The sequence below is a fragment of the Lathamus discolor genome, chromosome 1 (genome assembly GCF_037157495.1).
Source record: "Lathamus discolor isolate bLatDis1 chromosome 1, bLatDis1.hap1, whole genome shotgun sequence".
Classification (NCBI taxonomy): Eukaryota; Metazoa; Chordata; class Aves; order Psittaciformes; family Psittacidae; genus Lathamus; species Lathamus discolor.
In genome coordinates, this window is record NC_088884.1 from 141,559,201 (window position 1) to 141,574,197 (window position 14,997).

General features: G+C 38.0%; 1 protein-coding gene across 9 annotated transcripts in view; it reads right to left on the reverse strand.

Moving 5' to 3' along the window:
- TBC1D1 (TBC1 domain family member 1) overlaps positions 1–14,997 on the reverse strand; it is a 109,068-nt gene that overhangs the window by 23,138 nt on the left and 70,933 nt on the right. For 5 of the 9 annotated variants that reach the window (XM_065699154.1, XM_065699146.1, XM_065699191.1 and 2 more), the window contains 4 exons: positions 13,696–13,824; positions 11,288–11,404; positions 10,132–10,271; positions 17–202 (listed from right to left, as the gene is read on the reverse strand). In XM_065699154.1, coding sequence (XP_065555226.1) covers positions 17–202; positions 10,132–10,271; positions 11,288–11,404; positions 13,696–13,824 — 572 coding nt within the window. The remainder of the gene's footprint in view (positions 1–16; positions 203–10,131; positions 10,272–11,287; positions 11,405–13,695; positions 13,825–14,997) is intronic. The other 4 variants (XM_065699168.1, XM_065699161.1, XM_065699184.1 and 1 more) reach the window with 2 other exon arrangements.

A 14,997-nucleotide genomic window follows, 5' to 3' on the forward strand; every position in this document is an offset into this window, starting at 1 on the left:
AGTAGGGTGCACCAACCTTGTAACTTCTGGTTTTCTTTCTCCATTCTAAGAAGAAGTATCTGCTGAATAATAGCTTTCTTCCACAACTCACGAAGCTCACGGGGTGTCCGTTTTCTTTCTTCTTTCACGGGCCCAAAGGGGCCATCTTCACACACTGGTTCCAATGGGGATCTGGGTGGAAGTTCTCCCAGTTCAGAGTAATCTTTAAAAGAGAGAAACTGTTGTGAGCTACTTAGATTTCATGATCACGTGAAGGGACACATTTTGAAAGACTACATATATATACACAAATGTATGTATGCATGTATCTACTTATACACACACATATATACATACATATATCTAAGAGGTAGCAAGACTAAGCAAGGTTTACCAAATGACCGTTTCAAGCAGATTTAGAAGTTTCTTCTGGGTAAAAATCATATTGGCCAAAGCCTGGAACATTTTTTTTTCTAGAACCTGATAAAAACACTATACCATACACGAAACCATGGCTTGCTTATTACAGCTTTACAAGGACAGAACTAAATGGAAAAGGCGAATTTGAGAAATTGCAAAAATAAAACCTACAGCTGAAATCTGCATGATTCAAATAGCAGATCCAATCAAGGCAACCACATAATTTAAAGAATCATTTCTGAACTGCTTAACAAAGAAAACACACACCCTTAGCTGCGCAAACACACCACCACCTAAGGCCATTCACTGGGATGATTAACAGTTCTTAAAGCAAACATGCAGAAAAGGAGACAGGCACCTAAGACATGTTTGCTCTCACTTCTAATTTTTAATAATATCCTAACGTTTTGCACTTTTTCTTTTAGCTTCAGCTGGTCTACCACAAAATACATCTTTTTGTCATGCATGTAGGGTAATTCTAAGACTGAAAACAGTACAGAAGAAACATGACGTAAATTTCAAGCAAATTTAAAAATCTTTAGGGAAAGGGCAAACCGCATTGTTTTCAATCAAGTTCTCAACACAAAGCATAAGTTCTTATACTTTGTGTTCTTAATGCCTGCTGTAGTACCACTTAATTTTACTGGTTTATAAAACAACTCTGACTGCTCAGCAATCTTTGATGTAACCTGTATCTAGAAGAAAAATTACGTGATGCACCACCTTCAAAATGAATGGTCAAAACCACCCATCTCTTCCTACCAAATCCCAGTGGAAAGCAACCACAACAGCACTTCTCCTTCAGCCCAACAGAATGGCTGTGAAACATCTTCCAAGGACAAGCTGACCGGTTATCCATACAAGAAAACACTTTAAAATCAATGCAACAAAAACCATTCCCCAGATTCTACAGTCAAGGACAAGTACATCTGTGCATGCAACGTCAAATAGCTCCTGGAGAAGGAGCACTCTTGAAACAACTATTCTGATGGTAGCTCAGAGGTCCATTTCTTTATCATTGCCTCGCACAGTGATAAAGATTTTGAATTAAATACACACATTATCTCATTTCTACAAATTAACATAATAGGAAGGTTTTCACCCCTTCAAGTTCTTCTCAGAATGCTATACCATATATTAACTCACACAGTTCATATGCAGCTATTCTTTTCTTGTTTCTTCAAAGGCACTCGCACAACTGAGCTCAGATGACTAAATAAGAATGGAAACGTTCACAGCTGTTGGCTTCTGTTTTTCTGTTTTGCCACTGTCAATCTTTTCCTCTCAAGGAGTCATAGATAAACCGGGTGGCTCCAAATACCACCTGTTTCCTTAAACAACATTTATTTGCTTATTACCACAGCTTAATTCAAGAGCTAAAATATGCATATAAAAATGCAACATTTTCAGCTAGCAAAACAAATTAAACCTTTAAAAATGTGGACTCTGGATATAAGTGCAGATACCCACACTTTGGGTATTTACTGCATTTCAGAGAACAGCAAACTTGACGGGAAGGAGAATTAGGCCAAGGACAAACATTTGACATTTTAATGGCCATCACCATTTGCTGCAAAGAGAAGTAGGAAACACTGACAAATGCATTAAAAAACACAGCTGGTTATGAGAAACATCCATACAATGAAGAAACCATATTATATCCCCTAAAAGACACTGGGATGCATTAATCTATTTTTCTTTTTCTTTACAGGTAAATGGAAAGACTTCTGTGAGCTAAGATCTACAGTTATGAAAGAGGTTTAGGTAAACGTCATCTAATAAAGAAGGAACACACACTTAATTATTCTCAACTTGGGTTGTCAACGAAAGGAAAATTATTTTGGTTTTGATGCATACACTATACTGTCAACAATGTTCTACATATTTTTATGTAGAATGACTACATATAGTCGCTTTCATCCCAATTCTCCTTAGTGAATATGACATACCATTATGAGGCAAATGCTCTTAGAACCGGCTTAATTTGCTTGAATAAAATATTAAATTTAAAAAAATAAGACCACCATCATCAAGGGAATTCCTCTGAGGCTGCATTACATGCACAAAATAACACTGCCATAAGAAAGAGGAATTAATGAAAACATCAATGCAAAAAGTAAAAGGTATTCCTATTTGGATCACTTTGTCTACTGTACACTAAGTTTATTCAATTCTTGTTACATTCTCACAGCATCCAATACAGAATGCATGTACATCCTGGGAGAACCAAATCTCTTCTCAACCAAAACATGGCCTCAGTGGTTTATGGATCTCTTTTAGAGTCAGACTGCATTCTGGTTTTATGTATGTATATATACACGTGTTAGAAAATATTAGATTACCTACAGAGACAGTTTAGGGTTACCTACTAGCAAAAGAACCAAACCAAACCAAAAAAACAAACCAAAACAAAACCCAACAGGCTGGCAAAACAGATACAAGCAAATGAATTAAACACATTGCATTCCTAGAATCTTCCGGGTTTTAACATACACATTCTACTTTCCCAGTGCAAATTTTGTGGATTGCTCTTCTCGTATCAACTTGACAAAAGATTACCTTCTAATTTATCAGATATTACTCACTTCTCATCCTCCACTGATTGTGGCAACACCTGAACCACTGCAAAGCATTAATTACTTAAGACCATGGTCCTGCTTCCACTTAGGCTGAAAATTTCTTGCCCATTACTGAGTAATCTGATAAGATCACTATTCACTAAAATAAATTTAACCCACAATGCTTAAGGCTATAAAAGAAAGCAGAAAGACTACAAAATTCTACAGGCTGAACAATTATGATTATCAACCCTACCTCTGATTCCTCTGTAGAAGAGTCCTAGACTTGATCTTGCCTTCCAAACTGCAGCTCCTTTCCTATCTTTTCTTTCCGTCTTATCACTCGTGGACATTTAACAGAAAGTCTAAAGTCTACTTTGATAAACTGTAACACATTTACAACCTTCCTTCCTTCCCATCTCCATGCTGGCATGTGGCAGGATGTATAGAAACCAAAATGAACCTGTTTAACTGCTCAGGTGGCCTGTCTAGAGTTTGCAGAGTTGCATCAGCTGTTTGGCTGGTAAAGGAGTGGGGGAGCTGGAATGCACAGGTAATCCCTCAAAGCAAAGTAAAACTCCAGACACAAACCCATGTTCCATGGGTATACAACAAAGTGATGGACAAACATGCCACCCAGCATCCAGATCTAGACAAGAGCAGAAATACTGTAACAAGAAACTGAGTATTTCATTATTATGCCCAAATGATCTGGAAGGTAGCAGAGAAAGCAAAGATAAATAGTAGAGCCATTCAACTGAACGTAACTGGTAGTTCACACCCCACTGAATCAAACTGCCATGCGTTTAAATCCAAGTAATGCACAGCCTTCAAAACCTTAATGAGATTAATAAGTGCACTTCAGCAGGATCTGGACACTTCAGCACATATGGAAAGACTGCTTCCCTGTTCATTTGCCAGCCTTGTCAACTTTTGTTGGCTCCTGTTCCATGTTTGACCCATACTCCTTTCAAATATGTTGCTCCTTTCCCTGCAGCTTCCATATAAAATTCTACCTCATATATGGTACATCTGCAAGCTACAGAATTTTTGTATTACACAAAACTCTCACATGCAAAGATAATGCACAAAATACAAAGATTATGAAGACAGTATCACAGTATATTACTACCAGGCACCACACTAAATAAAGCTTGGTGAATGACTGCAGTACTCACTACACAATATTTGACTGGTAGTGATATGAACAGGAAATTTCGTTAGCTCCAGAAGCAGCTACAATGAATATAGAGCACTTGCTGGGACCTGTGGGAAAACCTTCCAACAGTGAGTTATTAAAATGTTGCCTTAAACCTTATTTCTTAGAAAATTTCATTTGTAATTCACTATTCAAACAACCTCAGTATTAAACAAGGCTTTCCAAAAACAAGAAAAAAAGGAAACCCACTAAGAGAAACCACACATGCAAAGTAAAAAACAACAGATGTGACAAACCCACCTAAAAGCCTAAATTTTAAAAACATTCTTCCAGAAGCACTCAGTCTAACCAACCTCAAATACCAAAACCAAGATAACAAGATTCATCTTTGACTAGAAAATGCAATACTTCATGCAGAAAAAAGGGCTTGTTTTATTTTTATAGGAAGCTAAAAGGGAGGAGGCTCAAATATAACGCGCTATCGCCATTGCAACTACAGAGTTGTTTACAGATGGCTCTATAAATGCAGTGTTTACCGGTCACATCTGCTCTCCAGGGTTAAGAACTCAAGCAAGATACGGCAAGAATGTGGATGGAAGAATTCCATTAAGTATTTTGTTTTGTGCTTTACACTATTTTTCTTTGTTGTATTTTAAACATTACAAAATTCAACTTAGCAAAAAAACAAGTGAATCTCCACAGTCATGTAAGATTTAACTGCCCAAAGAACTATCACAACATCCTTAGTTATCTCTCTTCAGATCTTCCATTCAGGTAGTGCCACACCTTCTTTCATACATGATACAAAATTAAAGAGGAACTGCAAACTTCCATGATCAAGGATATAATATTCCTATTATTTTACAGAGATGTCTGTATTATTCGATTCCATAACCAGATGTGGTATCATGACCAGAAGCCTTCTGCTGCCCGAAAGCTTCAGATATGGAATGACATGAAACAAGTTCTTCTAGTCCGACATAGAACTCAAGACAATTGCTGAATGAGGAATTCTTGAAAAACTGGGTATTTCAATGTAGCTGATTCAAATAAACTCAAAGAGATTCTTTAGAGTTTGAGAGCTTCTTAAAAAGTAATTACTACCTCTTATTAAGCAATGAGAAATTAATGTCTGGATATTTCAACAGACACGGAAGCCATCACGTATTATATGTGGTACTACTTACTGCACAGCCAAGCTCCTGTGCTACAAATCAAGATTAGGAGTATATTCACCCTGAGAGAGGCAGAACTGCGTAGTCATTTCTAACCAACGGGCTTTACTACAGTATTTTCAGAACTAGTAATTAGTTAATTAGTAATTTTGTTATTAAAAAAGAACCACTAAAACAGCACTGGAAAACACATTACACAATTTACACCACATAAACATTCCAAGTACAGTATGCTACAGCAACAGTTCACAGTATTTGTAGTACTACTGCAAAATGATTTAAAAATACTTTTGTGTAAATAATGGAAGATATATGACCCTCACCACAAAGTTAGGTAAGTGCCAGGTACAACTGGTTTTAAGAATAACAGTTCTTCAAATCCAAACTTTTCTTCAGCATTTAAAATTTAACGGTTTGGAGCCTCTGTCTGCCGGGGACTGAAACCCAATTCATTTTAATGGACAAATCAAGTTCTTTTTCCTATACAGAGATACTTGTACTTTCTAAAAGAATTCTTTTTCTGCAAGTCAAGTTGTAAAATACTATGCAGTAGTTCTGGCTGAAGTTCTTTTTTCTTCCCACCTGAATCTATTTTCTGAGTCCTGCTGAGCAATACTAAGCATCTCATGCCTCTGAATTTCAGTTTTTCACTGTCCAACATGTAACTCCAACCCCCTCTCCACCTTTGAAACAAATCATCCATTCTAAAACTGACACTGCTGTTTTAAATATCCGGCTGTCTACTGCCACCAACATCCTGCAGCTCATGACAAACATCATCACTTTCCCACCACTTACTTCAGGAACCTGTTCACACCCTCTTTAAATCTAGTACTAGACTTTACCCTGCTGGGAGTTTCTGACAATCTGCAAAACAGTTCTCCCACTATGACAAATTCTGAACAGTCAATATGTGAAAATTGGAGTGAAAATAGTCCACTGCACAGAGATTTGTAGATGCTGAATAGACGTATGCAAATATTCTGATGCATTGCAGCGCAAGGTGAAGTTTCATGATCACTCTGCACTGATCTAAGCGTGTCCTGCTTCTGAGCACGGTAATAGCACCCACCTTCAGCTTCCCTGCATGTGTCCCTCTTTGCCTCCCTGTGCCTGCTCTAGTGCTTGTGTAACACTGGGAGTGGGACTAGAAAACAGATCCAGCTGAAAACTAATTACCTTTTCTGAGTAAGCTCATACTTCAGCTGGTTTAAAATGATCACCAAGCTGCTCCTTTCCTGTTTTAACAGCAAAGACAGAGAACTAGGATGTCCTAAACCATTTGCATAACCACAAAATGTGGATCTTATTAGAAAGACTCTAGAGGTATGACGATCCAGCTGCAGGTAGGATGGGCAAGTATAAAGGTAAAAATCAAAGAACTGAAGAAACACGACTTAGAATGTTTTAGACAGTGAGTGGGAGAGCCAGTGACTTTTGTGCACTCATACGGAAAACAGGCAAAAAAAAGCTTCAGATAAAGAGATTAACAAAAACCTTCTTTCAAAAGAAACACAGAATTGTAACGCACCAGATGTGATCAATTTTGCAAGTGACCTGTGCTCCTCTTTTTTTCTTTCCACTTTGCAGGATACAACACTAATTCTACCCCCACAAATAAACAAGAAAGAAAAATACCAGAGGACAAGAGTATGTCTCAAGGTGGTGGTGTGGCCATAAGAGAAATGCTTCCCCCTGTGCTCCACACCACCCACAGCAGCACAGCCATTTCATGGGAAGTGGCAAACAGCAGGAGAAGAGGTTGGACATTTGAACTGTAGCTTGCTACAATGGAACTACCATAAGGCAACCCTGCAAACAACCAGCTACCAGCTGGAAAGCAATAAAAAACTCTACAGAACATTTCACCTATGCAGAAAATCCCTCCCAAATCTCCAAACTGGAGATCAGCCTCCTCTTCAGGTTCATGAGACATCACCTGGCTGTCCTGCCAGGCAGCAAACTGCACAATGCGAAAAATGCAAAATCACATGTTTCATTGTAAAGTTATGTACAGAAGCAGCGGAAAACAGCAGGGAAAGGGGAAACTGGCAGCATCCACAAGCAGGAGGTGGCTGAAGGAGGACCTGCACTTGGGACATTGCTCCCAAAACAACCAAAAGTAACAGGACAAAAATGGCTTTCTAGTGTATCTATTTGCAATACTTTTTTTAATACCCTACTGATTTAGAACCATTTTTCATTTTACTACTCTCCTGGACACCTTCCTTGATGTACAATAAACCCCTCCTTTTAAATAATGGTGTCTGCAAAACAAACAGTGTGACCTCTGCCTAGTATACACAATGCAACCACCAAAGCACTGCCAGCAATCATTTCTTTCCAGCTGAGCTACAGGAAATGAAGCTTTAGCTCAAACTATCTGGATCCTAACGAAGTAAAGGATCCAGAAGCGCAGGACAGTGGGACTCAAAGTGTTGTCAGCTTCTTGTGAGAACTCAGGACACCAAACATTTCCAAAGTTCAGAACCTCATAAGATTAACCTCAAAATTTCAGCCAAAATTATGTACTAGTTGTCTGGGTTTTCCTTTAAAAAAAAACTGAAACTTTTAGTAAATACACCTTCTTATCCTGCTGCATTAACTACACAGAGTGGCAATGAACACAATCCATTTTGAGATCTAGCTCACCACTTGCCTATACAAATCACAAATACGGGGATCTAGATCTTCCTGTGTGTACAAAGTTGAAAGTTGTCACAAGAAACAGAGACATCTTACACATGCATATTTACTGATTACAAACCAAAGAAGTTACTGCCACAGAGCTGTATCATTTTCTTGACAGTGCCTGCCCACATGTGGTCAAGGCAATACGTAGCTTAGGCCTATGCTAAGCCTGAATATAATCTCTGATTCACAGAGATCCATGTCTCCTGGTTGGGACTTCTAAAAAATCCCTAGGTTTTTTTCTCACTTCTCTCCTGCAGAGTACGCTGGATGGGTGTATGGACTACTGCACTTGAATGGAGAAACTGGTCACTGGAGTCAGTCTATAAAGGGAAACTCACGATGTTCCCTTGTTTCCCTCTCTTTATTCTTACTTTTGCAGAACATGTTATAACATCATCTTGAAAACCCTCTTTGCCCTCTGTTCAACTGGGCTGAAATCAATCTTTTGGTGATACATCAGCTGTTTGCATAATTTCTGTTTCCAAAGGAAATCAAGATAAAAAGAGCAAGAAAGACTAAAGTACAGGTAACTTATAAAATCAATAAACTCCAATGCATGTGCTGCTTCTCCTTGAAGAGAGTACCAAAGAAAGAGGAGCAAGACCATGAATGATAGTTACATTTACTTTGGAACTACAGAGGTCACTAAGTTAACTGTGGTGGCGAGTCCAAACTAAGATCATCTGTATAGCAGCTCTCTTAATGGCTACAGAGGCTGGAACATGAGTATTTTTTACTGCCAGAAATGTTCCAGGGGATGCGTGAAAACCCAAATAGAAATCCCCATACTTGTTATAAATAATAATAAAATAAAGTAAAAAAGAAAACCTAACTCTGAGTTTTCTCTCCGGGTTCATAAATTGGATATGTGCATTGGAACAAAAACAGAAAAAGAAAACAACAGTAAAGGCCAGATATTTTAAATTGCTCCTTCTATTAATAGTATGTCCTGTTTTCATTTTGGCCACACTTGTTTCTCCAACTATTCTGCTTATCCAGCTGTAGGTTGTTAAGATTGTATCTTGCAGCTATTATGTCTCAGAGGAAATGCTTTGATAGGCAATTTAGGGTATTTTTTTTTTTCCTATTTAATATGGGAAAGTTTTGTGGCTTTCAAAAACAAGTAAGACTATTTCCAGTCACAAAAAGATGCATCAAATCTGCAAAATCAGTAGCTTCACAGAATGGCTTGAGGTTGATCCCTCACATGCCCAGTATAGGGGAGCATTTAAAGTGTATTTACACAACATGCTCTTGAGATCACTTCATTCTGAAATATACTAAATTTAAGAGGCATCTATGCCCATACACAGCTTCCCCAACATCAGTCAAATTACACTGCAAGCATTACATTAACAACACTTGAGTTATGTGCTGAGTCCAGTTAATCAAAGTCTCTCTTTAAGATGCAAGAAGGAGGTAAAGCTTGCAGAGCTCAAGCTGTGAAATTCAAGCTTTAATGAGCCAGAAACTGTCATCTACAGACACAAGCTTCTCTGAGGTATTCTTGGCCTCAGCATGTGCTGTAGTACCTAGCTCATATAAAGGAAGAAGCATAAAATGTTGCACCTGCACTCTCATTTGCAGTGATTTTTTTCTAGTCTGTGGTTTAAACGTTACAGAATTTCAGGAGATAAATATGAGAACAGTGGAAAACTATGGCTCAAGTGGCAAAACTCACAGAGTGGAGCAGCATACATGTGGTCGAATTCAGTCTGGTATGAAGTACACTTTACAGAACTCAACTGAGGTCGTAAAAGAAATTTAATTCCTTCTGCTAGGCCTGGATTTTTCTAATCCATAGTTCTATACTGTAGCATGGCAAAATGAAACAGAAGCCTTACCTCTTCTTCAGAGAAATACTTGGTGATGCTTTTTTTAAACCCAGAACTCATTAAAATGGTACAAACAAAAACAATTGCTTCTCCAGTTAGTTAATTTGACACAACTTTGGAGCTATGTTACATACAAAGCTGGAAACTAAAAGCCTCAACAGCTAATGAGCTTGGCTTGACCAAAGAGTAGGTGGGAAAGTGCAAAGACAGTACAAACAAAGTACCAGGAAAATTTGTCTGCTCAGTAGACAAAATGATCCACACTATCTCCACTGACAACATTCATGGAAGCAAATAAACACAGACTTTACCATCATATCGACTGGGAGAATCACATGCTTTCTGAGGGGTTGCCACTCGCAGGAATATCTGTTGCCTCCATGAATGCCGTCGTGTCCTTACAGGGCTGTCCTCACCAATGGCCTGCTGGCTGTGTTTGGATTCATAGTCGCTAAAACAGTGAACACAGAATGGCTTGTGAGTAGTTTGCCTGAATCTGCTATCAACAGTGACACAGTCTTCAGTGAATGTAACAACAGTGACCATCAACGATAGAGTGCAGTGTGCTGTGCACATGCTGGGTCAAGCTCTTAGTGTTAGGTAAGTGAAGCTTGCTTTGTGGCAGCAGATTTATACAAGGCTGCAAACATCACACTGGCTCACCAAAAGGGCCTAGCAGCTCTTCTCCAGTTTTAATCAATTCTCAGCTTTCTTTGCAGCAGTGTATGAAACCCAATGCGTTAAAGACACATACACCATAATGTATTTTTACCATTCTATTTAAATGCCATCGAGAAAATCTAGTAATTATTCATAGGAGGCACAAAGAACTGTTGATACTTTTTATCAGCATATATCAAGGAGCTTTATAAACACCAACTAAACTTGCAACCTTCTGTGAATGGGTATGCAATATATTCATCCACAACACAGACCTGGAGCAAAACTTTTGCCCGTTGTGTTCACAAGTCACCATTTGAAATAGACAACAACCTTTGGACTAGTGGTTAGGAACCTTGCATGTTACTCATTTGATGTAACCCACAAACTACATACAAAGCTTTGTATTCAGAATATTAAGCGAAATAGTGAACAGCAATGCTGTTTTCCTATTAAAAATACCATTAGTAACTTTCAGTTGTTACATCTTTAAACTATTCATTGCTTATTCCATCCTACTTAGGATGAACCATGTATATTCTCTTAACTGAAAACTGCTAATACAATGCTTTGGCAAGAATAATCACTGAAGTGCATAGGTGGAAGTTGCATGACATGATTATAACATCAAAATGGCTAAGTTCTGCAACCGTAATGGGAAAGGAGTCTGGTACAGCTCCATCCTTTTGACAGCAACCACATGCAGAATACATGCAAGTGAACTGTCGCACAAATCACATTTTGCAAGTGCAAGAAGCATTTGAAATAGTTACAGTTTTACCTGCAGGCTTTAAGAGAGAACCCTACCTTGTGCTCCTAAAGTCAGAGGTGTTATTTTCATCTACAGGAGCCAGAAATTTTAAGAAATTTGGCACAGAAGAGGAAGAATGAAGCTTTTTCCTTAAGGCAGTACGGTAGGAGATGCTGAGAGTGCAGTTGGGAAAAGTATAGTTTAGAACAAAGAAGTATAAATCCACAGAATAAAAATAATACATACTGCTAAGTTTCCAACAAAAAGCAGCTTAATTCTGAAGGCCTGAATATCAAGGAAATCAAAGCCAAAACTGAAACTGCTAATAACGTGCTACTTTGAAATACATATTTGTTTGGGCAAACTAAAATGTTCCAATATAAATAAATGTACTTCCAGTAAAGTTATTATTCTTTGCTATATTCTAAGATATTTAGTGCGTGTTTCAAGTAAATTCCTTTAATCAGAATTGATGCCAACTTTCTCACTGCACATTTACTTAAGTAACAGTTTCAATGACTTAAGTTGGGGGGAAAAGGTTAGGAAAAGCTGACACTGATAACCATTGTAGCAGCAAATGAAAACTAAGACTTTAGCAAAAAACATTCTGTGAAGCATTAACAGACAAGCTTGAAAGTTTTAAGTTGAAAGTTGAGCCTTCTGACTGATCATTTTGGACTGTGGCTGTATTTATGCAACAGACAGGAGCACTCATCAAATTTCATCAGTAGTCTTCTGGCCAGCATAATGTTGCTCTCTTTTAAAATAACAAGCCCCCAACATGCTCAGAAGAACGCCAACAGATGGAAGTGAGAACAACTCAGATAATGAACAGGTTTTGCATGGAATTAAAAGATAAAAAATTATTTGGCTAATGATACTACAAGACCTTTTCTCAGAAGAGTACACAAAAGTATGTGAGTAGGAGAATATACTCCTGAAAAACTAAGTTTAAAAAAGAACTGCTTCTGATAATCCAGAAATTATATATCTGGATGGCATTTAGCACTGTCTCCTGAAGATGTGAGGGGTTTGGAGATACCCTGAGATAAGCACTAGTATGAAGTGAAGCTGTTCTTTAGCAGGTGGTATTGAGCATGAAGGCGATAAGGTTACAGCACAGTGTGCCCTGCAAAGAGGTTTTGCTTAAAATCATATTGTAAATCCATCACAATTACATGGTAATTTCACTTACAGAATACAATCAACTCAGGTAATTTGACTTTCTTGATTTAAACTCATTAATCCATTTGATAATCCTATAAATTTCCATTTTCAGTCTTGTTTCTTAGAGGTTTGATATGGTATACCCTTAAATGACAGGGAAAGGGAAGAAGTTGCTACTCTGCATGCAGAATCATTACCAAATCTACTTGGAAAAATCTGCTTTTGAGAGTTCAATCTTCAGGATTCAAGTATTAAAATGAAGAGTAAAGAGGACACTGTCTACTCATTTCCTACACCATACTTCTGAGGTTTCAAATTAAAGAGATGCTAGTTCACAAATATATAAGTGAAGGAACTGGTGAAACAAGGTTCTCAATTGAGTATTTTCTCACAGTCAGAAGAATCAACACTTTGGGAAAACAGGAAACCTGCACCTGAGAGAACAAAACCAAACAATAAACAGCAACAAAAATTGCCTGCCAATGGTCAATGACTGTTAACAGCACTTTCAAGGACCTTTGGTCTCATTAGCCTTTTGAGCTAAAGTAAACAGTTTTAGCTTGAGGGGTTTAAGAAAGAGTTGCATGGTTAAGATTTTTAGGGAGCTGTTTGTTTCAGATTTTCAGGAAATGATGGGTTCATGTCCTTTGCTCAACATTCTCTATACGCAAAGAATTTCTAAGAAAGGAGGCACAGAAAAGTATTATTTGATACTGCTCGAAGTAACCAAAACAAATACATAAGCTGGTGGTTGGGGTTTTTTGATTGGTTGTTCTTGGGTTTGGGTTTTGGGGGGAGTGTTTTTCTGTTTGTAATTTTTGGTTGGTTGTGGGTTTTCTTTGTATCAGCTCTCCACAGTCCTACTTCTTGCCCCATTTATTTAACTTTGCCAATATGCCCTTAATGTCAGGCACAAAAGAGTAGTAATATGTTTGTGTGTTATCATGAACAAAGCAGAAGAGAACTGAATGATTCAGGAAGGACAAAGTGAGCTGAATCACAGGTTCTTGGCAACTTATTCCTCACACAATTTAAGTAGTGCTGCTGTCTGCTGCATAACAAGTTTCTTTAGAGCCAGTTATTCCAAAGCAAGTCATGTGTCCATGTGTCTGAAAGAATTTCATTTATTAAACAAAAAAATTACGTGGGTAGCAGCTCTACATTCAGTAGTGGAGCAGTTAGTCCCCTCTCCCATGAAAATCTACAACCTTTGGTCTATATTAAATTATTTACACTACAGCTTCACATTTATGACATGGTAAACAAACACTTCCCCAAACTATGCTAGCTAGCTCACCTCTTTTGTGCAAAATGCCCACTTTGTTCTCCGCTTGAATTATGCCTTAGATATTTAAAGAAGTTGGGTGAAGAGGCCGAAGGATTAAGATGAGTTACAGTAGGAGAGCGCGCAAGTTGACCAGAAGAACTTTTAGATTCACCAAGAGATGCGTTCAAACCGTATAATGGGATTCCAACCAGTGATGGAAGAACAAAACAGAGAGGAAAAAGGGGGAAAGCGGAAGAAGAAAAAAAAAAAGGGAAATCACTTCTCTAATCTTTGAAAGAGACCTGGCATATACAAATGAGCCAGTTCCTATGTTTTTCACAGTTAATGCAGTAAGTGTAAGAGGCTGAACAACTTAACCCAATCAGCAAAGTCCCAAATACACATAGGCTTCAGCAAGGCATTTCAGCGTATGACTGTATTTAAACTTCCAAAAAACTGTCACTAACACACCCCTTCCTTCTCCCTCATATGAACTTCCCCTTGGTTTCTATGATAAAGCCAGGCATATGATCAAGAGTTCTAATGGATGAGAAATGAAATGCTACATGAAGAAGTGAATTTACTTACACTTTGGAAACAATTTAAGAATTGAGGTAAGCTGTTCAAAACCACTTATAAAATGTACAAGACTCATTAAAAGTCTGTAATTCCAGTGATTTTTGAGAACTTTAAGTATACTTTTCTTCTAAGTTTTCCATTTCCTCTGGTTCTATATGTTTGCCAAAAAGGGAAGCTGTGGTGATTTCTTTTTGCTTTATGTGAGGGAGCATGCACACTCGGTGTTACTAAAAAATACACGATCAAACCCAAATAAAAATAACCAAGGAAATTAAAAATGTACTTAATTTCTAGCTGCATTCCTACAGTACAATAAGAATTGATTGAGCAAGCAGCTACAAACGTCAGGGCAACTCCCAACAAACACTACAAGTCTTAAATTGCACTACAAAAAAAAAAAAAAAAATCATCTAGTATCTTAGAATTAAAAAGGTTCAAAGAAGGGACAAAAAGGCAACCCAGGTCATGTTTCATGCCAAGTACTATAATTCTCCTTTTTTCACTGTCATCACCTATTGCAGGCATGTTTTTTTACTGCCCCGCCTCCTGCAGATTAAAAATGAACTGGAATACACACAGACTTCCTACTGTCTAACTTGTGTAAACGAGCATCTTGGCAGCGAAACAGAAGCCTACAGGCAGAGTGTTTCCATAGTAATTGGGAAAAGCCAGATACAGGGAGCAAAGAAAACCGCCATAAAGTTAAGAGGAAACTTCAGAGATGTGGAGGCAGGCTTTTGAAGGAGGACAGTT